Below are 24,959 nucleotides of genomic sequence, written 5' to 3' on the forward strand. Positions count from 1 at the left end.
CAAAGTGACAGACATGGGCGTACACGCATGCGCACATTTGCACAAACAGTGTTCTGGTAAATAGAATTTGGCATCTATAATTCTCTATTTATTACACAGTCATTGTCACTAGCGTGACCATAGCTTTTTTGTCATTACCACTGAGATTGTCTTCATGTATGCGATATAATGTCTATAAAGCAATGAGTATGCAATGAAAAAAAGTAGTAATATCAGACAAAATAGGCACCACATTCTCATTTTTAATATCCTGGTACATGAATTGCAATTGATTAAGCATTTCTTAAACTGTAAAATCTTAAAGATTTAGCCTAAGCATATCCTCGAAAAATTTATTATTATTTGACTGTAAAATGAAAGTAGTTAGGGCATGTAGAAAATAGAACTGTCCCTAAAAAGGGCCACATGTGCAGTCTAATCCATAATAAACAAACATTTAATGATCTTGTGATTTAGCATATGTGATGAGGTAATATCTAATATTGCGAAATGCTTTACTAGCAACAGTTGACTTTCTTGTCAAGTAAAACGATTACAATTTATAGTGTACGCTTTTCATAGTATCTCATGTTTTGCAGGTGGCCCCTTAGCTTCACAAACCAAACCATCCCAGCATACCTCGTGTGTCTAACGGCTTCGGACCGTACACTCGTTGAAATATTTTGCAGGCCTGTTTTTTTTTTTAAATTATCAGGTCAATAATCTGGACCGGACCATATTGTATTATCCTACAATTAGTACCATGCAAAGTATTTTATATAGATAAATCTCACTTTAGCACGGCGAATGTAAAGGGGTTTCTAGCTAGCAAGTGAGTTTGGGGCCGGCTAGCTAACGTTACTGTTGTACGGATTCGAACAAGAATTCCTAATCAGATGGAGCTGGAGTCGGAAAGAACCGAATTTGGAGCTATGGGTGACTCGCTTCAACCTCAAACCCCAAGTCGACACGAGAAGAGTCTAGGATTGCTTACAACCAAATTTGTATCTTTGCTACAAGAGGCCAAGGATGGAGTTCTAGACCTGAAAGCAGTAAGCATGCCTTACTCTTTGTTGTTGGCACGCGGATGTAAATGTAGCTTGTGGCTTGCTACCGTTAGTAGTAAATCTAATTCAAGGTTTTCGCTAGCTAACATTAGCCATCAGCGTGATACATTGGGTCAAGTGTTTTTTTTCTTCTGTTTATGTGTTTGAATAGTTCAATTAACTCCCTAGTTTGTTACAATTTGCCCGTCCACTGAATGTAGGAAAAGTTGGCTAGCCAGTTGCCAAGTAACGTTACTTCAACTCCTCTGTTGAGGTCACACAGTCATTGGTTGAGGTACTAAGCAGCAAGCTAGCCAGCTAACTTTATATATTCTGCCCCCTGCAGCCGCAATGAAGACAAGCACGCAAGGCTGCACATTGTTGTCATGAACTGAATCTGGCAAAACAGTTAAAACCCGAACCCGGTTCAGAGTCACACACCTTTTTATGTAGCTAGAAAATAAATAAATCCGCAAGTCAAAATTATCATTGGTTAAATTATGCTGACAATATGTTAGGTTTTGTTTAGGCTGGGCGTGACTGACCACAATAGAATATATGTCATCCCATTGCAGTAATGAGGATTAACCCATCGTAGTTATCAGCACTAGCCATATGTTTATTGCTGTAAGTGCTCGTTGAAGACTCAGTTATGTGTAACTTTGAAGCCCATGAATAGCTAAGCTTCCTCAACGTTATAGAATCTACCAAGCTATTTGTTTTTAGCTGTGGATTTGTTCAACGGACCCCCAAACTGCTCTACACCAATGTATAAAAAACATTGACCACTCTTTCTCTCCCACAGGCAGCAGACACCCTAGCTGTAAGACAGAAGCGGCGCATCTACGACATCACCAATGTGCTTGAGGGCATCGGACTGATCGAGAAGAAGTCTAAGAACAGTATTCAGTGGAAGTAAGTCAAGGGCATGGCGTTATGGGCTCCGTTAGTAAATATTGGGTGACACCCTCTCGCCATTCAGAAACTACAAGTGTGCTAAGCTGTCTGTTATGTAAGTGAAGTCAGATAAGGAGAGGTGTCTTAACTGTGTTCCTACCAATGCCTTGCCGTTGACTGTTGTGTCTGTGTTATCCAGAGTCATATATTTAGAGAGTTGGGTCAATGGGGTTTCTGTCTGAACATTCCGAGAGCGCCACTTTTTCCTCCATAGCCGTTGCTAAGTGATAACACTTCCCGTGTTGTGCTCTCTATTTCTGAAATAGATTTAGAAAACTATAAACATTTCCAGTGAAAGTAGATATGCAAATTGTTGATACCACAACACGGTACATTTCTTTGTGATACCTGTTTCCTGTCCCCAGGGGTGTTGGTCCTGGCTGTAACACACAGGAGATAGCCGATAAACTCATTGATCTGAAGGCAGAACTGGATGATCTGGACAAGCGGGAGCACGAGTTGGATCAACAGAGGGTCTGGGTCCAGCAGAGCATCATGAACGTCACAGACGACTCGCAGAACAGCCCATATCCTCAACTACAATCCCTCTGTCTAGTAGTCACTAAGCTTAGCAGATCTAGCGTGTTAGTTACTAGATATTTGTATTTATTTATTTCACCTTTATTTAACTAGGCACGTCAGTTAAGAACAAATTCTTATTTACAATGACGGCCTACCCTGGCCAAACCCGGACGACGCTGGGCCAATTGTGCGCCGCCCTATGGGACTCCCAATTACGGCCAAATGTGATACCGCCCGAATTCGAACCAGGGACTGTAGTGACTTCTCTTTCACTGAGATGCAGTGCCGTAGACCGCTGCGCCACTCGGGAGCCAAAATGGGTTAAGGTCACCCCAAGATGCTTTAGATGGTAGTGATCAGATTTTTAACTCAATGCTTAGCTCTTAAATTCATGTTGCAGTAGTAAATAAACTCTTGACCCTTAACACAAGCACACTATGGCTTATGTAAAACACGAAGACCTCTGTAGTGCTTTCAAAGGTATGTTTCTCTCTTATATTTTTCTGTGTTCTTCAATTACCTTTTTGTTCTACCTATTTAAAAAAATAAAATAATAATAATAAAAATTCCCACTCACCCCATCTCTGGCCTCCACAGGTGACACTCTCCTAGCTATCCGCGCTCCCACAGGCACACAACTGGAGGTGCCCATACCTGAGTCGGTAAGTGTTTGTACTGTTAGACCCAACTACTCTCCCCTTTCTGTCTCACCATCCTCAGACCAGGGGTCTCCAACTTGGATTCTGGCGAGCTGTTGGTTGTGCATGGCCTGACGACACACCCTGAATTGAATTCCTATTCTCTATCGATTGCTACATACATTCAGTCTGAATCAGCAATCCTAGAGATCGTTTGTGTGACTTCAAAATGGGCTTTGTACAAAATAAATCAATCAGCGATTGGATCGTCTCAAACTAATTTAACCAATCAGAATATCAAAGTTGATAAGGTCATTATGTAGGCTGGCTCTTGCCCAACCCTTCGGTATCTGGGACCAATCAGAACGGTCAGAATGTGTTTGCATTCTAGAAATCATAGTGGGAGGAAGGCAAATCTAGACTCACTGTGAAGAAGAAACTTCAGTTTGTCTGGAGCGATGTGGATGGTAGCCAGCCAAGGTTGTGCAGGCTTCTGTTCCAGCCTAGCACTAATTCTACTTTTAAAAATAAACGAATCGCAGTCTGGACAACGATTTATACAATTATATGAATCAACTGTGTCAGTGCTGGGTTGAGACAAAGGCCTACACGTAGCAGCTCTACAGAATCTGAGTTGGACTTCCCTGTGCCACGACCGTCTGACTGAGTGATTGTTGGCAGGTACTGATTGGACAGAAGAAGTATCAGATCCGTCTCAAGAGCTCAGCAGGACCCATTGAGGTTCTCCTTGTGAACAAGGACCCATCCAGCCCGTCTCCAGTGGTACTGTCCGTCCCCCCACCCGAGGACATGCTCCAGAGCCTTCCAGTGCCTGCTGCTGCCAACACAAAACCGACACCTACTGCCCCCTCACAGCCCAGCCAGCCTCTGGCCCACTCCTCCAACCCCAGTCCTGCCACACTCTTACCTGCCTGCACAGCTACTTCTAATCAGGCAGTCACCACTGCAGGTACGATTTGGTCTTTATCTGAGCAGCGTAGTTATTACGTGATGAAGTGAAATTGCATAAAAAGATGTCACTTATATCACCATCCTTCTTTTACAGTGTCCAGCACACCGACTACAAACACACCCACACCCACTACAAACACAAATGCCCAATTGACTCCCCTGTTGGACACCCAGCCTCTCCAGTCCTCTGCCTCATTGGATGGCTGCTGTTCTTCTTCAGCAGTCTTTGAACCAATCAAGGCTGACCCCTCAGAATGTAAGTGTCATCTGCTGTTTCCCTAAGATCATGATGCTTCTCTATCCTGCTACAAATTCATACAAGGGGGATACCGGATAACTACTACATTTACATCAGAGTCTAGGTTTATTTAGTGTGTTTAGATACTCTTTGTATCAATTGTTTTTGGGAGTTGTTGAGTGAGTGACTAATGTTTTCTGTCTTCTGTTTGTAGTGCTGTATTTCCCCAAAGAACTTTCAGACATGTTTGACCCGACTAAAGGTAAAGATTACCTCAAAATATTATGAAGTCTATTGAAGGAGTTGACATGTGTAACCACTGTATGAACATGCTATTACAGATTATATCAATGTATAGACAATCATTTGAAATTATAGATACCAGAATAGATGTTGTATATCTTTATTCTAACCCCTCATCCTCATTTCCCATATCTCTCCCTCTCTTTCACACCATTTCTCTGAGTAGAGATCATGAGTGCAGACCTGTTGGAGGAGTTGATGTCTTCCGAGGGTAAGTTGACATTTATAAACTGGGTGGTTCGAGCCTTGAATGCTGATTGCCTGACAGCCGTGGTATATCAGACCATATACCACGGGTATGACAAAACATTTATTTTTACTGCTCTAATTACATTGATAACCTCTGGGGTTTGTGGTATATGGCTAATATACCACGGCTATGGGCTGTATCCTGGCACTCTGCGTTGCAACGTGCATAAGAACAGTCCTTAGCTGTGGTATATTGGCCATATACCACACCACCTCAGGCCTTCTTGCTTAAGTATACAGTTCTGCTGACGTGGATTTGTGGATCAGCAAAGATTTACTTAACCTATCACAACTAAAAGAGGATTGTCTTTTAATTAGGAATGCACAATATATCGGTGAACATATAGGAATCGGACGATATTAGCTAATAATGCCAACATTGGTATCGGCCCTATGTCTAGTTTAACGGCGATGTGCAAAGCCGATGTCAAAGCTGACGTGCATACCTATATAACGTATGTACATGACGTAATGACGCCACATAAAATGTTGCGCTACATGTGTAACACAGCATTCCTAACCTAGCCTACAATGTCTGCTGTGTGGCTCGAGCAGTCAACAAGTCGAGCAGTCATTTGAAAGAGTAAGAACAATTCAGCAAGACAACTCAAAGACAAAATCCATTAACGCCAAGATAATGGAATTCATTGCCCTTGACAATCAACTATTCTCTGTCATGGGTGATGTTGGTTTTCGCCGACTGGTCGAGCACAGGTACACACTACCAAGTGCGCTATTTTTCAGATGTTGCCCTACCGGAAGTTACACAGTAATAGCGTCCCTGCTATTAGCTTCACGACATACGATGGAACGCCGTTTGGGTCTTTGCGTGTCAAAAAAGATACACGTCAAATAACACTTTGACACGTGAAATAAAGCTTTTAATTTGACATGTAAAATAACAGAGTTCTATTATAGAATGTTGTGTGTTTTGAATTTGCACGTGCAAGCCAAGTGCCACCACTACTATCAGTAGCACTGTCAAAGCTGTACAAAAAAGGTCTGCAAACATCGGCCACAAACGATGTGTTTACAATACCGCGTTGGTAATAAAGCATTATTTGTTCGACCGCAACTTCTGGGGTAGCTTGGTACCTTGCTAGCACCAATACAACCAGCCTACAACTGCAGTCATTTTCTTTATTCTTAGCAATGATTTAGGAATCCTTGTGAGTAAGTATTAGCTAGGTAGCCACTTATTGTTCGCCCATTGAAATTGAACTTAAGTAGCTAGCCAGCTAGTTAAACCTGTTGCCCAAAGCTAACGTTATAAGCAGCCAGCTAGCTTCATCTGGCTAGTGAGGCTCGACCAGACCGGGTTATGTGTTGTGAAGCAAGCCACAATAAGGATTTGGCACAATAGTGGAATTTGCGGTTTGCCTTCAAAATAAAAGTACCTCTTTGAAAGTGATGTAAATGGTTAATTGGTAGAATCTTGTCATATTTAGACTAGATAATGTTAATGGAATGGAATGGAATGTGAAGCAATGAAATTGTGAAGCAATGAAATCTGTCTACTCGGTGACACCCACAGAACACAACTGTGAAGAGTTTATGCAAATATTAACATTGTAGCTCTTATTGCGGGACTGTGACTGTGTGAAAGCACCTTCCCAGTTAGCCTATTGTGTGTATTGACATTCATATTGCCCTGTACAGCTTTACCTAATGATTGGGGATCAATGAAATGGTGTATCAGTCTACTCAATACTCAATATATTTTTTATCAGACTCCAAAACATCCACGTAGTATTGTTTTTCCTCAGGAATAGTGTTCAATACACACAGGTTGACAATACATGTGGCTCAATTAAGTTGTTTCAGAGTCCTGCAATAAGAGCTACGATGCTAATGTTCTCTGGGTGTCACTGAGTAGACTGATACCCCATGTCATTGATCCACAATCCATAGGTATGGCTGTACAGTGAAATAAGTATGCCCCCAATGCAATTCTAAAGTATAATACATCCAGTGTGATTTCAACAGATTTTTGTCACATTAACAAATTATTGTCTTTTGTTGATTTTCTATAACATTCCAACCTCATTTAGCATGATCTATTCAATACTGGCAGAATTCTAGTATTTGTATTCATTTGCATCACTGTCAATTACAAACTCTTATTTTGAGGGCTAACCGCAGAGTCAACAATTGTGGCTAATCCTTATTGTGGCTAGCTTCACATAGATGGGTCCGACCACCATTAATCAAATAAGAACTGTCTTATAAAGTAGGGTTATTTTAGATGATGACACCTAGCTATATAGTTAGCTAGCTAACTATAGCTACTGAAACAGATTGTCGTTTTGCTATACTTTTGGGGAAGAACATTGTTTGCATCCATGAGCGAGCTAGCTAGCTTTTTTTATGACCAGCACTGTAGGTGCGCGAGACAACTTTACCAGCATCATAGCATACGTATCGATGAATTGTTGTGATATATGAGATAGTGGTAGTGTAATCAATGTGTAATAACTAGGTAAAAAATGAATGAATGCGTTAAATTATTATGTGACGTGCAGTCATATTCAGGTCCTGATTGTTCAACAAGCTTATTTAACACGTCAAATAGTGTTATTTGACGTGTATCTTTTTTGACACGCAAAGACCCAAACGGTGTTCCATAGAAATCCTGGTTAAGAACGAAACGACTGAACAAATGAACAACGAAACAGAGCAGCAAGTAAGTGAAATAAATAGGTTTTGATTGTTTTACTGGTAATGGGGACATGCATAAATGCCAACAAAATAACTTTTTGGTCAGTGTGGTCAGTGTGGTCAGTGTGTGTGTGTGTGTGTGTGTGTGTAACCTTAACTAGGAAAGTCGGTTAAGAAAAAATTCTTAATTACAATGACGGCCTATTCCGGACGACGCTGGGCCTGTTGTGCACCGCCCTATAGGATTCCCAATCACAGCCGGATGTGCTACAGCCTGGATTCGAACCAGGGACTTTTGTGACGCCTCTTGCACTGAGATGCAGTGTCTTAGATCGCTGCGTTCATGTGTGTGTGTTAACTGTAACTGTACTAAAATGCTAGTACATTTTTCTTATATCGGTTACCTGTATCGGGTATTTGACAAGGAGAATATTGGGTATCAGCCAAAAATGGCATGTCGGTGCATCACTACTTTTAATCTCTTATGTCCCTCTCTTTTTCCTAGTGTTCTCTCCACTCCTCCGTCTATCTCCCCCTCCGGGTGACCACGACTACATATATAACCTGGACGAAACTGAAGGCCTGTGTGACCTCTTTGATGTTCCGATTCTTAACCTTTGACCTCTGAGCTGAGTTCCCAAAAAAAGTATTATGTAAGGAAATTTAAGAATCATTTTTACCATTTTCTATGGAAAAAAACAAATGTGTGATTCTATTTTTGGATCCTGGTGTATTATAAGATTTTTCTGTGTAAACAATTAAGTGTTTTTATGTCGTACCCAAATATTTCCACTAAACATTGGCAGCAAATGTTTGAGGGCGTAGTGGCTTTAGGTTAGATAAAAAGGGGTACAGTCCTCTCCAATCTGAACGGATGATCTCTCGGGTGAAATGCCTCGCATTCATGCTGACCTGTGATTAACTCTATTCCCTCATTTATCTATGTTTGAAATATATATGTAACAAACTGGCAACGGCAGTCATCACACTCTGATCCTCATCAACTCGGTGTCAACAGATTCAAAGACACCTAGGCAGCTGCATACACTCGGACAGTACGCACGAATGTGTACAGATACACAGCTGATCAAAGTTATGCGCTTTTGTTCTGTATATAGAGAATATTTATATTTTGTATTAATAGCCTTTGTGGAGTTGTGTATAATGAACTACATGTGAAATACATTGAGACAGCAGTAGTGAACTAGGGTGCCAAACAAAGACAGAGAAAGTTGCAGTGTTTCAGATGTAGCTCGCATTGGATCAACTGCTACACGTTTATCATTCACTTTGGTCCCCTTGCGTTGTTTTGTCAGTAAGTTTAATTTCTTACTCATTTCATTCACTTTTCAACATTGTGTGTGGCTCTTGTTTTTTCTTGCAAATTATGTATATGAATATTATTTTATTCAGTCTGTTTCTAAAATTATTATTATTATTTTTTTTTACAGATACAGTAATTCGTTCCTATGAAGTAGGGGTTAGTGCTTTGAGAACTGGTCTATAGTCTGTATATGTTGCTCAGAACTGTGTTCAATACAAAAAACGTTCCCCAACATGCTTTCACCATGACTATGGAAACACAAATGTTGACTTTGTTCTTTTTGTGAGAGAATATTTATTTAAATGTTCCTTCTGTTTTCATTCTTGTTTTCATTCGTTCCCAGAATACATTGTTTCCCTTTTATTATAGACGAGCATTTTTTATACACCACTATAACAACACTACCGTTCAAAAGTTTGGGGTCACTTAGAAATGCCCTTGTTTTTGAAAGAAAAGCACATTTTCTGTCCATTAAAATAACACCAAGTTGATCAGAAATACAGTGTAGACATTGTTAATGTTGTAAATTACTATTGTAGCTGGAAATGGCAGGATTTTATTTTTATGGATTATCTACATAGGCGCACAGAGGCCCATTATCAGCAACCATCAATCCTGTGTTCCAATGGCTAATTGATCATTAGAAAACCCTCTTGCAATTATGTCAGCGCAGCTGAAAACTGTTGTCCTGATTAAAGAAGCAATAAAACTGGTCTTCTTTAGACTAGTTGAGTATCTGGAGCATCAGCATTTGTTGGTTTGATTACAGACTCAAGATGGCCAGAAACAAATTCTTTCTTCTGAAACTCGTCAGTCTATTCTTGTTAAGAGAAATGAAAGCTATTCCATGCGAAAAATCGCCACGAAACTGAAGATCTCGTACAACGCTCTGTACTACTCCCTTCACAGAACAGAGAGAACTGCCTTTGACCAGAATAGAAAGAGGAGTGGGAGGCCCCGGTGCACAACTGAGCAAGAGGACAAGTACATTAGTGTCTAGTTTGAGAAACAGACGCCTCAGTCTGGCCAACAAAAACAGAAGATTAAGATGGGCAAAAGAACAGACACTGGACAGAGGAACAATGCCTAAAAGGCCAGCATCCCGTAGTCGCCTCTTCACTTTTGACGTTGAGACTGGTGTTTTGCAGGTACTATTTAATGAAGCTGCCAAAGATAATCCTGAAAGAGCTGCAAAGCTCCACAGCGGAGATTGGAGTAGCTGTCCATAGAACCACTTTAAGCTGTACACTCCACAGAGCTGGGCTTTACGGAAGAGTGGCCAGAAGAAAATAAGCAAACTTGTTTGGCGTTTGCCAAAAGGCATGTGGGAGACTCCCCAAACATATGGAAGAAGGTACTCTGGTCAGATGAGACTAAAATGTAGCTTTTTGTCCATCAAGGAAAACACTGGTGCAAACCCAACACCTTTCATCACCCCAAGAACACCATCCCCACAGTGAAGCATGGTGGTGGCAGCATCATGCCGTGGGGATGTTTTTCATTGGCGGGGACTGGGAAACTGGTCAGAACTGAAGGAATGATGGATGGCACTAAATACAGGGAAATTCTTCATGGAAACTGGGACGGAGTTTCACCTTCCAGCAGGACAATTACCTTAAGCATACTGCTAAAGCAAAACTCAAGTGGTTTAAGGGGAAACATTTAAATGTCTTGGAATGGCCTAGTCAAAGCCCAGACCTCAATCCAATAATCTGTGGTATGATTTAAAGATTGCTGTACACCAGCGTAACCCATCCAACTTGAAGGAGCTGGAGCAGTTTTGCCTTGAAGAATGGGGGAAAAACCCAGTGGCTAGATGTGCCAAGCTTACAGAGACATACCCCAAGAGACTTGCAGCTGTAATTGCTGCAAAAGGTGGCTCTACAAAGTACTGACTTTGGGGGGGTGAATAGTTATGCACGCCCAAGTTAAAAAAATTGTCTTATTTCTTGTTTGTTTCACAATAAATAAATACAATTTGCATCTTCAAAGTTGTAGGCATGTTATGTAAATCAAATGATACAAACCACCCCCAAAAAATCTATTTTAATTCCAGGTTGTAAGGCAACAAAATAGGAAAAATGCCAAGGGGGGTGAATACTTTCACTAGCCACTGTGTGTGTGTGTGTTGAAAGCGTTCCACAGTGATGATGGTCCATGTTGACTCCAAAGCTTCCCACAGTTTTGTCAAGTTGGCTGGATGTCCTGTGGGTGGTGGACCATTCTTGATACACGTGGGAAACTGTTGAGCGTGAAAATACCAAGCAGCGTTGCAGTACTTGATCCAAACCGCTGTGCCTGGCACCTACTACCATACCCCTACACCAGTGTTTTATTGCCCCCCCACAGGTTTTCTGAGTTAAAAAAAAGTTGAATTTCTATTGTTTTCTATTAAAAAATGTAAAAAACACCAGGAAATCAGCTCCAATTTATTTTTATTTGGGAAATCTGTTCCTATGTATTTCCAAACATAATAGAGCGACACATGATCATATACATTATCATATATGTAAGCAAGGTTTGAAATAATATTTTAATAAAATATGTCTGGGTTTCTTGCTGTCAATTTGCAGGCTACAAATTATTTGTTATTATGTTCCGGCCCCCGACCATCCGCTCAAGAAAATAAATCAGCCCGTGGCTGTATCTAGTTGAGGATCCCTGCCCTACACTGATCGAAGTTGATTTAAGAAGTTACAATAAGGGATCATAGCATTCACCTGGTCAGTCTTTGTCATGGAAAGAGCAGGTGTTCTTAATGTTTCTATACTCAGTGTATATCTGTCAGATATATTACTAATTTGTGGTTATGGTGTATGAAATATATTGACAAAACTAGCATCTGTATCAAACTTCTCTCACATCATTGCACTTTACGCCACTCCAACCCGTTAAGATTGCACCATCGGTCTGGGTTGGGTGGTGTTGCCAGTTCACTGAAGCCTTCATTGCCCAGGGAATTGAAGCTGAGTCTGCTTACATGTAACATTGGATGTGTTAAGAGGCTCAGAGGATCTACAGTATCATTCCATTCGTAATAATAGGATCATGATGACTAAACTGTTGAGTTACATCACACATGAAAGGAATATATATATTTTTAAATATGTATTTGTAAACTTTGCATAGTTTTTTTTCCGTTTTTGTCTTATCTTAATGTTGTTGGCAGAGAAGGCCAAATTGCAGGTAATGCAATGTTAAAACTTACTATGGCTAAAGAACCCCATATACAACTATGATGACTGCATGAATTGGATTGCAAAACATGTAGCATTGGCTGCTGCACAGCTCTGTAGGTAGGTTATCCAAAATCAAGATAATAGAATCTGACACAATATTTATCAGACCAGATTCATATTTATGGATTAGTAGTAGCCTATATAATTGAAATACCATATATATTTGAATGTGGACAACGATCACATCATTCCTCCCAAAAATGTATTACATTTTTCAATACTGAATGTGGAAAATAATATGCGCCATATTTTAGTGTATTCTAAACCCACCTATACTAATTTTGAGCGCTCTATAGGTGTTTCACTGAATTTCCCCTTGAAATGAAAATGCATTTACAGTAGACCTACTGTAATGTTGGAAAAGTTGGGAAGGGTCTATGGTCTACAATAGGGCGGCAGGTGGCCTAGCGGTTAAGATCATTGGGCCAGTAACTGAAAGTTCACTGGTTCGAAAATCAGCTGATTAGATTAAAAAAACTCTGTGCCCTTGAGCAAGGCACTTAACCCTAATTGCTCATGTAAATAGCTCTGGATAAGAGTGTCTGCAAAATACCTAAAATGTAACATGGATGGGCAACTCCAGTCCTTCGGGACATGATTGTCACACTTTTGCCCCAGCTAACACCTGAGTAATAATCAAGTAATCATGATCTTCAGTTTAGACTGCAATTAGTTTAATAATCTGTAATTGCTAAGGATGGGGGGAAAGTGTGACACCATCCTAGGTCTACAACAATGATTTATATATACTCACACTAACTCTTTAGACCCCAATAGAATTATACTGTAGATTACTGAGAATTTTCACACATTTCAAACAAAGACATAGCTAAAAAAAAAAGACAATTAACAATTACAAGTTAACTTAGTTGTAATGAGCACCACCTTTTCTTTAATATGACACTGCATTCATGTAAATAGGAATAACACTCATTTTGTGTAGACAATCACTATCAAAAAATACTATCTCAACACAACATAGAACCCTAAAGTATTTCAATTGTCGTATATTTGACTAAATTACTCACTCAAAATATATACAGTACCAGTCAAAAGTTTGGACACCTACTCATTCAAGGGTTTTTATTTATTTTTACTATCTTCTACATTGTAGAGTAATTATATACACTGCTCAAAAAAATAAAGGGAACACTAAAATAACACATCCTAGATCTGAATGAATGAAATATTCTTATTAAATACTTTTTTCTTTACATAGTTGAATGTGCTGAGAACAAAATCAGAAAAATGATCAATGGAAATCAAATTTATCAACCCATGGAGGTCTGGATTTGGAGTCACACTCAAAATTAAAGTGGAAAACCACACTACAGGCTGATCCAACTTTGATGTAATGTCCTTAAAACAAGTCAAAATGAGGCTCAGTAGTGTGTGTGGCCTCCACGTGTCTGTATGACCTCCCTACAAAGCCTGGGCATGCTCCTGATGAGGTGGCGGATGGTCTCCTGAGGGATCTCCTCCCAGACCTGGACTAAAGGATCCGCCAACTCCTGGACAGTCTGTGGTGGTCTGTGGTGTGTATGGAGCGAGACATAATGTCCCAGATGTCCTCAATTGGATTCATGTCTGGGGAAAGGGCGGGCCAGTCCATAGCACCAATGCCTTCCTCTTGCAGGAACTACTGACACACTCCAGCCACATGAGGTCTAGCATTGTCTTGCATTAGGAGGAACCCAGGGCCAACCGCACCAGCATATGGTCTCACAAGGGGTCTGAGGATCTCATCTCGGTACCTCTGGCGAGCACATGGAGGGCTGTGCGGCCGCCCAAAGAAATGCCACGCCACACCATGAGCATAGGAACTGAGAAGTGGTCTGTGGTTACCACCTGCAGAACCACTCCTTTATTGGGGGTGTCTTGCTAATTGCCTATAATTTCCACCTGTTGTCTATTCCATTTGCACAACAGCATGTGAAATGTATTGTCAATCAGTGTTGCTTCCTAAGTGGACAGTTTGATTTCACAGAAGTGTGATTGACTTGGAGTTACATTGTGTTGTTTAAGTGTTCGCTTTATTTTTTTGAGCAGTGTATATTTGAGATTCTTCAAGTAGCCACCTTCTGCCTAGACGACAGCTTTGTACACTCTTGACATTCTCTCAACCAGCTTCATGAGGTAGTCACCTGGAATGCATTGCAATTAACAGGTGTGCCATGTTAAAAGTTATTTCCACCATTTTCTGCCAGTGCGTCCAACATTATAGTTGCTCCTGAGCTGGTCAAGATGGTCAACTCCGACCATTTTCTTGTTGTAATTCATTACAAACTCTGCAAAATATATACATTTGTTCTGCCTGAACTTAAGACAATGGTTTGAGGATGTCCTTCCCTGAGCTGTTTGTGGACAGAAAATACACCTCTTTTTAGTCCCTCCAGCGACATGATCTACTGACCATTTCACACTGACCTCTCTGGAGCTTGCCCTCCATAATGGCCTTTGGGAAGTTCTTACGATTGGGCCTTACTGTGCCACCATAATATGTGTTGGTGTCAAGCAAGTCTCTCACCAGAGGAATGGATTTGAAAAAGTTGTCTGAGTAAAGATGGTGGTGTGACAATAGGTAGCCTCTCATGCTTCACCCCACCCTCCCGACCTGTGTGCACATTGAAAACAAGGCAGTAACCAGTCAATGAGTCACACAGACACCATATTTTAAACCCCCACTTCACTGGGTTCTTCAGCATGACCTGTTTCCATAAAGAGTCTACTGTCAAATTGGATCATTGCCTCATCCACAGAGAGGGCTTGCCAGGGATGAAATAGTTTGGGGAAGTTGTGTTGCAAAATGTGGATGAAAGGCCTAACTTTCTACAATTTGTCTGTCTCATTTGTTGAATTTGGATCCAAAAAGTGCATGTACCTACGTAGCTGCTCAATGCGTTTGCGTGCCATTTTACTAGCTATGTATGTGTACACTGAGGGCTGCATCAGTGGACCAGTACCGATGAGAGAGGTGGATTCCCATGAGAGTATTGATGCCTATGAAACTTTTCAATTACATATTCAGACTCAGGGGAGGATGGCCAAAAATCCACAGTTTTATTTTATAGTATTTATTTATTTATTTCAATCTTCAATGCTGTTACACAAAGCGTGCCATGAGTATGACAATTATATATTCTGAATTGGGGAAGGATGGACAAAAATCCACAGCTTGTTTTTGTTTTCTAGATTTTTTTGTTGCTTTCAGTCTTCTAAGGCTCTTTCTGTTTAAGGAGCAGGTTGTTGGGGTGGGAGGAGGGTGATTAATGACCTGACAAAGATTCAACTCAGATCAAGCTACCCAGGAAAAGGGCTGAAAATAGCCCATATTATGACATCTATAGCAATATGTGTTTTTGGTCATGAGGTTAGGTGAAACATGAACAAAGTAGAATAAATATGTGTGTATCACAGTTTAGTGTGAACCCTTTTTACTCCACTCAACACAGGATTTAATATTATCCAGCACACAATCCCAACAAAGAAGACCAGGACAGGTAAGTGTGCTCAAGGTAAGTTTTATTTTAAATTCATGGGTTAACATGGATCGGACCCCGATCCCACATCGGGCATGCAAAGGTGACACACTGCACACTGATATGGCACTGCAACAATGTGGTGAAAGGCACTACAAATCTCACTCTACTGCACACTGTGAATTATTCTGATGTGGCACTGCAACAAGATAGTTATTCTAAGGGAAGGCACTGCAAACAATATGGTGAAAGGCACTACAATCTCGCTCTATTGCTGCACACAATATGGGGCCCACCCTTGGCCCTGCTCTACTCTGCCAACCCTCTAACGGACTCTACTGCTATGGGACAAAATATAGAGGGGGAAAGACAGACAAGACAACATATAGAAAGGGTGGGGATCGGTTCATTTTCGAATCCGAGTGTAAATAGAGACGAATACACTGATAAAAGTCACCTTGTCCAAGAGAGATTTAAATGTTTATCAAAACGCCACGCCAGGGTAAGCCTACATGAAATACAGGCCTTATTTTAAGTTTATAAAATGATGGAAAAAACAATTGGAACCATTTCCCTGTTTGACCACTAGGTTTTAAGGGTATTATGACCTCTCCACTGTGGGGCTCTATTGGCCCGTACAGAGAATAAAGTAAACCCACAAGTCCAAATCTTTATCTCCATCCATGGCTAATTTTTGTCAATTACACTTTGCTCATGATGTGATGTAATTGGTGTAAAGCAAATCCAAACTGGCTTTCCTTGACCCTTTTTTTTGGTGCGCCAGCTGAGCTCAATGCAGATTGGCTTGTATTTTATACTTTTTTTTTAATCAAGGGAGACCAAATGCTCGCTGGCTTCCCTTGCATTCAATGGCACACTGTTGATTCGAGAGAGGTTGTTAATCAAAAGCCAGACTAAAATAATACAGCTAACTAGGGTTAAGTTAAGTAGTACTTGATGTAGGCTAACAACCCCTCACCCACAAACACACATAGGCAAGAATACCTAGCCCCAGCTTCACTATCTAAGTTATCTTGCTAGTTAACTAGCAAGCTATACTGTTGGTTTATAAAAGCCAAAGAAAGCTAAACTAGTTTTTATGAATTTCACATGCATTTAAATGGATAGACGAAGACCACTAATGTAACCATCTAGCCAGGCTAATGATGCTAACTAGCTAACCAAAACTTGCCTAGCATAGTTCACAATTGTCCATTTAAACAACTTTAGCTAATTTATTAATTACAAAATGTAGCTAACATTAGATAGTTAATCCAGAGAGATTATTATGCTGTGTTCACATACTAGCGGGAACTAGGACATTTTCGGACCTGCTGATTCGTTGAATGCGTACGTGTATAACTACAACCAATTAGCAAGTGGGAAATTTTGGAGTTTCCTAGTTCCTACTAGCACGTGAACGCAGCATTACCTTTGCCTTGATTTGGCAGTCCCGTCCAGATCATCATGGCCTTGTTGAGTGACGTGAAACTTGAGACAGGCATTTCTGTATACATTTGTGGTTCACATTAGCAGCTAATTAGCATTTCATTTGGGGGGGAGGGGGGGGGGGGTGAATACATGCGAAAATATTGAGAGATTTATACCGTTATCAAAACGACATGCCTACATGAATCACAGCCCATACTTTAAGTGTTTCTAAAATCCACAATGGATCAAATTAATAGTGGAAAAAATATTGGAACCATTTCCATGTTTGACCTCGAGGTGAAAGATTTTTTAGAACTATCCCAAGATAGACCTGGGTTTTATGAGCATTATGACTCATACTCAGTGGTGTAAAGTACTTCAAAAAAAATACTTGAAAGTGCTACTTAAGTCGTTTTTTGGGGTGTCTGTACTTTACTTTACTATTTCTATTTTTGACAACTATGACTTCACTACATTCCTAAAGAAAATGATGTACTTTTTACTCCATACATTTCCCCTGACACCCAAAAGTGCTTGTTACATTTTGAATGCTTAGCAGGACATGAAAATGGTCTAATTCACACACTTATGAAGAGAACATCCCTGGTCATCCCTTCTGCCTCCGATCTGGCGGATTCACTAAACACATGATTCATACTGTGGTAGACTATGGAGGACTGCTCCTTCTGGGAGTGCCAATATGGCCGACCGGTGTCTCCATAGCACTGAGATATAAGCCTCTCACTACATAGCTCAGCATTCCAGGGTTTATATACAGCTCCACGGTGGAGGTGTCATAATAACTGAGGCTCCCGAATGGCGCAGTGGTCTAAGGCACTGCATCTCAGTGCTGGAGGCGTCACTACAGACATCCTGGTTTGAATCCAGGCTCTATCACAACCGGCTGTGATCGGGAGTTCTATAGGGCGGCGCGCAATTGGTCCGGTGTTGGCCAGTGTAGGCCGTCATTGTAAATAAGAATTTGTTCTTATCTGACTTGCCTAGTTAAATAAAGGTTAAATACTTGTTGTTTTTTTTACATAAAACCAAGTGGTCAAACAGGGAAATGGTTCCAATCATTTTCCACCATTCATTTTAGAAACACTTAAAATAGCTTACCCTGGCGTGACGTTTTGATAACCATGTAAGTCTCTATCTGACAAGGTGACTTTTATCAATATATTCGACTCTATTTACTCTCAGATTCGAAAATGCTAATTTTCATCAAAGTAGACATCATGCAAAACTATAAATCCCTGCAAGCATTTCATCTCTAGCTGACACCTTTGCTAACAGGAATTGTGTCAATTTAAAACTTAATAACTACATTTAGATGACATAGTAAATCCAGAGATGTTTTTACTTTTGCCTCGATTCGGCAGTCTCGTCCAGATCATCATGGCATTTGTATTTGTTTATGATAGCCACATTAGCAGCTAATTAGCATTTACATTTTTGGGGGTAAATACAGGCGAATATATTGATAAAAGTTACCTTGTCCAAGAGGGATTTACATGGTTATCGAAACGTCACACCACAGTAAGCCTACACAGCCCTTATTTTAAGTGTTTCTAAAATCTTCTACGGGAAAAATGAATGGTGTAAAAACGATTGGAACCATTTCCCTGTTTGACCACTAGGTTTTATGGGTGTTATGATTCATACTGTGGTACTCCATACCTTCTTTTCACTGTCTATGGTCGACACACAGTGCTTCCTACAGGGGGCGGGTGACTAAACTCAACCCGGAACTTTGCATGGTCAATAATTTTTGGAAACCTCTCCACCTAGGCACATAGGTTCTCCAAAATAGTTGAAAATATAATTCACTCTCGGATTATTGTCGTCCTCTCTAGGGAGAGATTTCAAATGCTTCCAGTCCCGATTTCGGCGCTTTCGCGAGGACAGTAATTTTTCTTTTCAAACAGGTAGGAGCCAAATAAAAGTGCAACTCAACCAGATATTTTCTTTGATTGTTCGCTAAACTTTGCGAACGAGAATGAACAAATCTGTTTCGTGAACCTGATACAAATGGCCCCCGGGTCCCAAATTCAGCATTACCTGTCTCTTTTTAACGTTACCTGTTTCGTCCTTTTTTTGTGTCTATGGCGAACTAGTAGGATACACGGGCTGAGGAGCGTTGACATCATCAATAGTCAGTCACCCTAACTTTTATATATGAGTTAAACAACAACTCGAATCAACCTACATAATTAATAGTTTAATTCATTGGTTGGTATTTTTAAAGTCGTTCTCAGTGTATGCTAGCATGTACTGTGAAATGGCTTACTGCAAAGAAAATCGTTTCCATTCCATTTTTGTAAAGTGTCAGGTAACAAGCAATCCTCAATGTTTCGACATACATTTGCAATTAATCACGATAGAAAAGGGCTGGCTCTCGGGCCATGGATCAATTTCACTAGTGTGTCGACAACTACCATTGACAAAGTTCTACTCAGCACCCAGAATGTAAAGCCTCAGGCACTAATAACCCCTCTCAAGTGGTGGTGCCGATGACAACAGACTTCAAAGTGTGTGTGTTTGTATGTGTGTGTGTGTGTGTGTTTGTGGTGGCAGTTGTAGGTGGTCTGTCAGGATTGGAATTCCAGGGAGCTGAAGGCCAGCTCCTCCCCACCCCCTAAGGGGACAGGCGGTGGGATGGTTATTACAACGTCAAGGGGCATGGCACAGTGTTAGTTCTGCAGGCTAACAGAAGGGATACTGGAGGATACACATTTATGCGTAGCCCTATATGGTCATGGGCACTATTACTATATGGTTCACTGTAATCAAATCAAGCTTTATTTATACAGCACATTTCCAACATGGAATGCAACGCAATGTGCTTCACAGGAAAAAACTAAAAATTATGAAAATAAAAAGTGAAATATTTACTACACAACAAACATAAGAGGAGTGAACAGTAGTTATACCATTCATATACAGGATTTACAAATGCAGAGACACTGATTCACACTTTACCTCTACAGTCATGCAACACATTCTCTTTTTCTCTCTTTTCTTTTTCTCTCTCTCGCACCTCTTCCTCTTGCAGTAGTAGCAGCGAGAGGGTGCAGCCCAATGCATGCTGGGACAGGCAGGGGAGAGAGCCTAGGAAACCCAAACACTGCTCTCCCTGCCAGCCTGTCATGTAGCCTACATTTTGCATTTTAGTAATTTAGCAGACACTCTTATCCGGTGCGACCTACAGTTAGTGGATTCATCTTAAGATAGCTAGGTGGTACAACCAAATATCTCAGTCATAATAAGTAACATTGTCCTCAATAAAGTAGCTATCAGCAAAGTCACTGCTAGTAAGAGGGAAAAAAGTAAAGTGCGAGTGTTAGTTCACAAAAGGCTTATTATTATAATTGCCTTGTATTAATAGTAGGCTAGTATAGTAATGTTTGGGTCGAAGGAACATTGTCTTTCACAAGCCTTCAAGAGTATTAGTATATGAAGTGAGTGAGAACATTTTCAGGTTAGAGTTTCCATCTGCTCTGCTTTAAATGTGTCTTAACAAAATACCAAGGCTGAAGAGCTTATGACATTCCAGTAATTACAGTGTTATGTGATCAGCTATCAATGTAGGCTACAAGTTAACATCTATTGACCTACTTGGGATGACATAGGGCTACTGAAATGGAAGGGTTCTAGAAAACTATGTGCAGTTTGTCAGGTGAAAGAGGAAGTGTCCATGTTTTGACAGAAATGGCACTTAAACACCAATAATAAAACAACATATTTTTTGTAGGTTAGTTCCATTGACCTATGAATGGGAGACACACAACACACATATATTTCCCTTTTCATCAAGTGAAGCATGTGCAGAATTGTTTAAAAAACTTTAGTGTTTCCATATGTGCTGGAGAGAGTATGAAAAGAGCTTGACTGTCCTCTCCTCTGGGACTCCCATCTGTGAGCTGAGGAGGAAATGGATATCTATGTGTGCCATGGAGGTTGTGTATGCATGTCTGTCTTTGTCTGGCTTTGTATTCAATTGTATGTAGTCCTATGCACAGAAAGGGCTATGTTTCTGTACACACTGAAGCAAATGTAGACATAGTACCTTAAAAGAGGAAGATATAAGTTCAGCAAATTCATTTGGAAAATGAAAGCTCCAATGACTCGAGGGCAGGGCCAATCTGGTCAGGCAAGAAACGTACAGAAAAATACAAATTTACTGTCTGAATTATTTGATAGTAATATTAACCTCATTTGACCTTATCTCTCAGAGTCTTAGGAGGACACACATACACACACTTCAAGATGCCCCAACAGGATATTGTGAAGATTGCCATCCAGATGCCAGGGGCATACCCTCAGCTCATTCAACTGGACCAGGTAAGCATCAGAACAAAGGAGTGGAGCCTGAGTCAGATAATTTAGAAAATCTACTGTACTATCAACGCCTAAGTGGAAAGTTACAATAGGAATCCATATTGCAGCCTGTGGGTTGTATTAGAGCTGTGGTATATGTAGCAATACTGAGCGGCGATGGGCGGGATAATAATGTTTTTTATGAAGGGCTGATGCACCTCGGCATTACAATGACGGCCCACCCCGGCCAAACACTAACCCAGACGATGCTGGGACAATTGTGTGCCGCACTATGGGACTCCTAATCATATCCGGTTGTGATATAGCCTGCAATCGAACCAGGGTCTGTAGTGACGCCTCTAGCACTGAGATGCAGTACCTTCGACCGCTGCGCCACTCGGGAGCTAATGTGCTGGGTGTTTAGGATGTCAAACTGTTAATAGACCAAGGCCATAATTAAATAAAAGGTTTTAGTTAGATATGGGTGCCTGTGAAGTTTGAACAAGCTGCTTCTGTAGACATTTCATGGGAGAAAAAAACTAACGGCAAGTCCCTCAGTAGCACTCCTATTGGACTACCAGACCTCACCAAAAGCCTCTGATTGGTTGACCCCCTACAGACCACAAATTACAGGGCAGTGATAGGTCTACCACAGTACACAAACACTTTTGATTGGTTGACCACCATGTATACCACAAATTACAGGGCAATTGTAGTGTAGACATTAAAGTAGTTTGTCTCAGTTTGTCTTATTTATTCACTCTACCGAATGTCCCTGTTGCCTCATAAGTCAACAGCATATAGGAAGTAAAAGCTTTGAGTTTATCTTGGATCAGCAGGCTCAGGGTCATAGGACCAGTGTACTATAGTTAATCCACCATGGTTTCCAAAATGAAAGCATGATATCTAAATCAGTTCTTACCTTCTGCTGCTTATTGACCACAACTGTGTTCTTCTCCTGACAGAAAAAGCCCCTTTCTGCTGTAATAAAGGAGGTTTGTGATGGGTAAGTGTCTGTGTGTGTGTGTTCATGTTATCCTTGTAGAGTTCAAGCAAATACTTTGTCCACTTGCAGTAGTTACAGTGCCTATGATGACTGGGTTTTAGGTGGAATCTTCCAGGCCCTGATAACTACGCCCTCCAGTATGCCGACGGTGTTCAGACCTACATCACTGAATCTGTGAGTTATTCTCTTTCTTTTCAGTGAACATGGAGGCTGTCTGTAAACAAACATAGGTCTTTCTGTCTGTCCAGTGTGTGACTTCAATACTTTAAGTTGACAGTAGAGGGTGTGGTGTCCCTGTCATGCCAGTGATGTCTGAAATGTCATCAACGCCAGTGGCCTTGGTAGCTGTTGGAGCTAAACTAAGCTTGTGACTTTTGAAAAGGCCAAACACAAACCTCTACCAAGGGGTATGCTGTGGCTGTGTTCATTGTTATTCCACTGGGTGTGTGATGAGCATGGGGTAATAGGAGGGCTGGTTGGCACTGTTACAGTTGTGTGTCTGAGGAGAGATTCCAGCTATTTCCTGGGCCAGTGCAGGCATGAATGACAAATTAAACTAAACCAACTTAATTTCTTGCTCTCTCTCGCTCTCTCTTTCTCTCTCGTCCCCCTCTCTCCTTTCCCCCCTTCTCTCTCTCCCTCACTCTCTTTCTTTCCCCCCTCTCTAATTCTACTGAACAAAAATATAAACACAATATTAAGCAGATCTACTGTATATAGTTATAGCGTACCTACTGTATATGGTAGACCTACTGTATATAGTTATAGTAGACATAATGTATATAGTTATAGTAGACATAATGTATATAGTTATAGTAGACCCACTGTATGTAGTTTTAGCAGACCTACTGTATATAGTTATTGTAGACTTACTTTATATAGTTAAAGCAGACCTACTGTATATAGTTATAGCAGACCTACTGTATATAGAATGCCTACTGTATATAGTTATAGTAGACCTACTGTATATATTTATAGCAGACCGAATGTATATAGCTATTGTAGACGTACTGCATATAGTTATAGTAGACCTACTGTATATAGTTATAGCAGACCTACTGTATATAGTTATAGTAGACATAATGTATATAGTTATAGCAGACCTACTGTATTTAGTTATAATATACCTGCTGTATATAGATATAATAGACCCACTGTATATAGTTATAGCAGATATACTGTATGTAGTTATAGTATACCTACTGTCTATAGTTATAGCAGATATACTGTATGTAGTTATAGTAGACCTACTGTATATAGTTATAGCAGACCTACTGTATATAGTTATAGCAGACCTACTGTATTTAGTTATAGTAGACCTACTGTATATAGCTATTGTAGACCTACTGTATGTAGGTATAGTAGACCTACTGTATATAGTTATGGCAGACCTGCTGCATATAGTTATAGCAGACCTACTGTATATAGTTTTTGTAAACCTACTGTATATTGTTTTTGTAGACTTGCTGTATATATTATAGCAGATCTACTGTATATAGTTATAGCAGACCTTCTGTATATAGAATGCCTACTGTATATAGTTATAGTAGACCTACTGTATATAGTTATAGCAGACCTACTGTATGTAGAATGCCTACTGTATATAGTTATAGTAGACCTACTGTATATAGTTATAGCAGACCTACTGTATATAGTTATAGTAGACCTACTGTATATAGTTATAGCAGACCTACTGTATATAGAATGCCTAATGTATTTAGTTATAGCAGACCTACTGTATATAGTTATAGTAGACCTACTGTATATAGTTATAGCAGACCTACTGTATGTAGAATGCCTACTGTATATAGTTATAGTAGACCTACTGTATATAGTTATAGCAGACCTACTGTATATAGAATGCCTAATGCATTTAGTTATAGCAGACCTACTGTATATAGAATGCCTAATGCATTTAGTTAAAGCAGACCTTCTGTATATAGTTATAGTAGACCTACTGTATATAGTTATAATATACCTACTGTATATAGTTATAGTAGACCTACTGTATATAGTAATAGCAGACGTACTGTATATAGTTATAGTAGACCTACTGTATATAGTTATAGTAGACCTACTGTATATAGTTATAGTAGACCGACTGTATATAGTTATTGTAGACCTACTGTATATAGTTATAGTAGACCTACTGTATATAGTTATTGTAGACCTACTGTATATAGTTATAGTAGACCTACTGTATATAGTTATTGTAGACCTACTGTATATAGTTATAGCAGACATAGTGTATATAGTTATAGCAGACCTACTGTATATTGTTTTTGTAGACTTGCTGTATATAGTATAGTATACCTATTGTATATAGTTATAGCATAGCTACTGTATATAGTTATAGTAGACCTACTGTATGTAGTAATCGCAGACCTTCTGTTTATAGGATGCCTACTGCATATAGTCATAGCAGACCTACTATATGTAGTTATAGTAGATATACTGTATATCGTTATAGTATACCTGCTGTATATAGTTATAATATACCTACTTTTTATAGAATTCCTGCTGCATATAGTTATAGCAGATCTACTGTGTATAGTTATAGCAGACCTACTGTATATATTTATAGCAGATCTACTGTAT

At 40.1% G+C, this 24,959-nt stretch overlaps 2 protein-coding genes across 2 annotated transcripts in view; both read left to right on the top strand.

Moving 5' to 3' along the window:
* The first annotated feature begins 605 nt into the window (after positions 1-605).
* On the top strand, positions 606-9,380 carry LOC110498585 (transcription factor E2F4). Its single transcript, XM_021575240.2, has 10 exons — positions 606-1,031; positions 1,831-1,940; positions 2,348-2,509; positions 2,941-2,984; positions 3,102-3,166; positions 3,824-4,112; positions 4,209-4,370; positions 4,567-4,614; positions 4,822-4,866; positions 8,068-9,380. Exons 1-10 carry the CDS (start codon positions 876-878, stop codon positions 8,181-8,183), a joined length of 1,197 nt encoding a protein of 398 aa, XP_021430915.1. The 5' UTR covers positions 606-875; the 3' UTR covers positions 8,184-9,380.
* A 9,319-nt stretch (positions 9,381-18,699) lies between these two features.
* Positions 18,700-24,959, top strand: part of LOC110498595 (engulfment and cell motility protein 3) — a 50,974-nt gene continuing 44,714 nt past the window's right edge. Inside the window, exons 1-4 of the mRNA XM_021575248.2 lie at positions 18,700-18,963; positions 21,271-21,379; positions 22,321-22,361; positions 22,463-22,535. Of these exons, the coding sequence (XP_021430923.1) occupies positions 21,305-21,379; positions 22,321-22,361; positions 22,463-22,535 (189 nt within the window). The 5' untranslated portion in view covers positions 18,700-18,963; positions 21,271-21,304. The remainder of the gene's footprint in view (positions 18,964-21,270; positions 21,380-22,320; positions 22,362-22,462; positions 22,536-24,959) is intronic.

The sequence above is a fragment of the Oncorhynchus mykiss genome, chromosome 2 (assembly GCF_013265735.2).
Source record: "Oncorhynchus mykiss isolate Arlee chromosome 2, USDA_OmykA_1.1, whole genome shotgun sequence".
In the NCBI taxonomy this organism is placed as follows: domain Eukaryota; kingdom Metazoa; phylum Chordata; class Actinopteri; order Salmoniformes; family Salmonidae; genus Oncorhynchus; species Oncorhynchus mykiss.

Coding starts and splice junctions, on each gene's coding strand:
- LOC110498585 (XM_021575240.2), top strand. CDS start 876: ATGGAGCTGGAGTCGGAAAGAACCGAATTTGGAGCTATGGGTGACTCG. Junction 3,167..3,823: donor AGGTGCCCATACCTGAGTCG/GTAAGTGTTTGT, acceptor GATTGTTGGCAG/GTACTGATTGGACAGAAGAA. Junction 4,113..4,208: donor TCAGGCAGTCACCACTGCAG/GTACGATTTGGT, acceptor CTTCTTTTACAG/TGTCCAGCACACCGACTACA.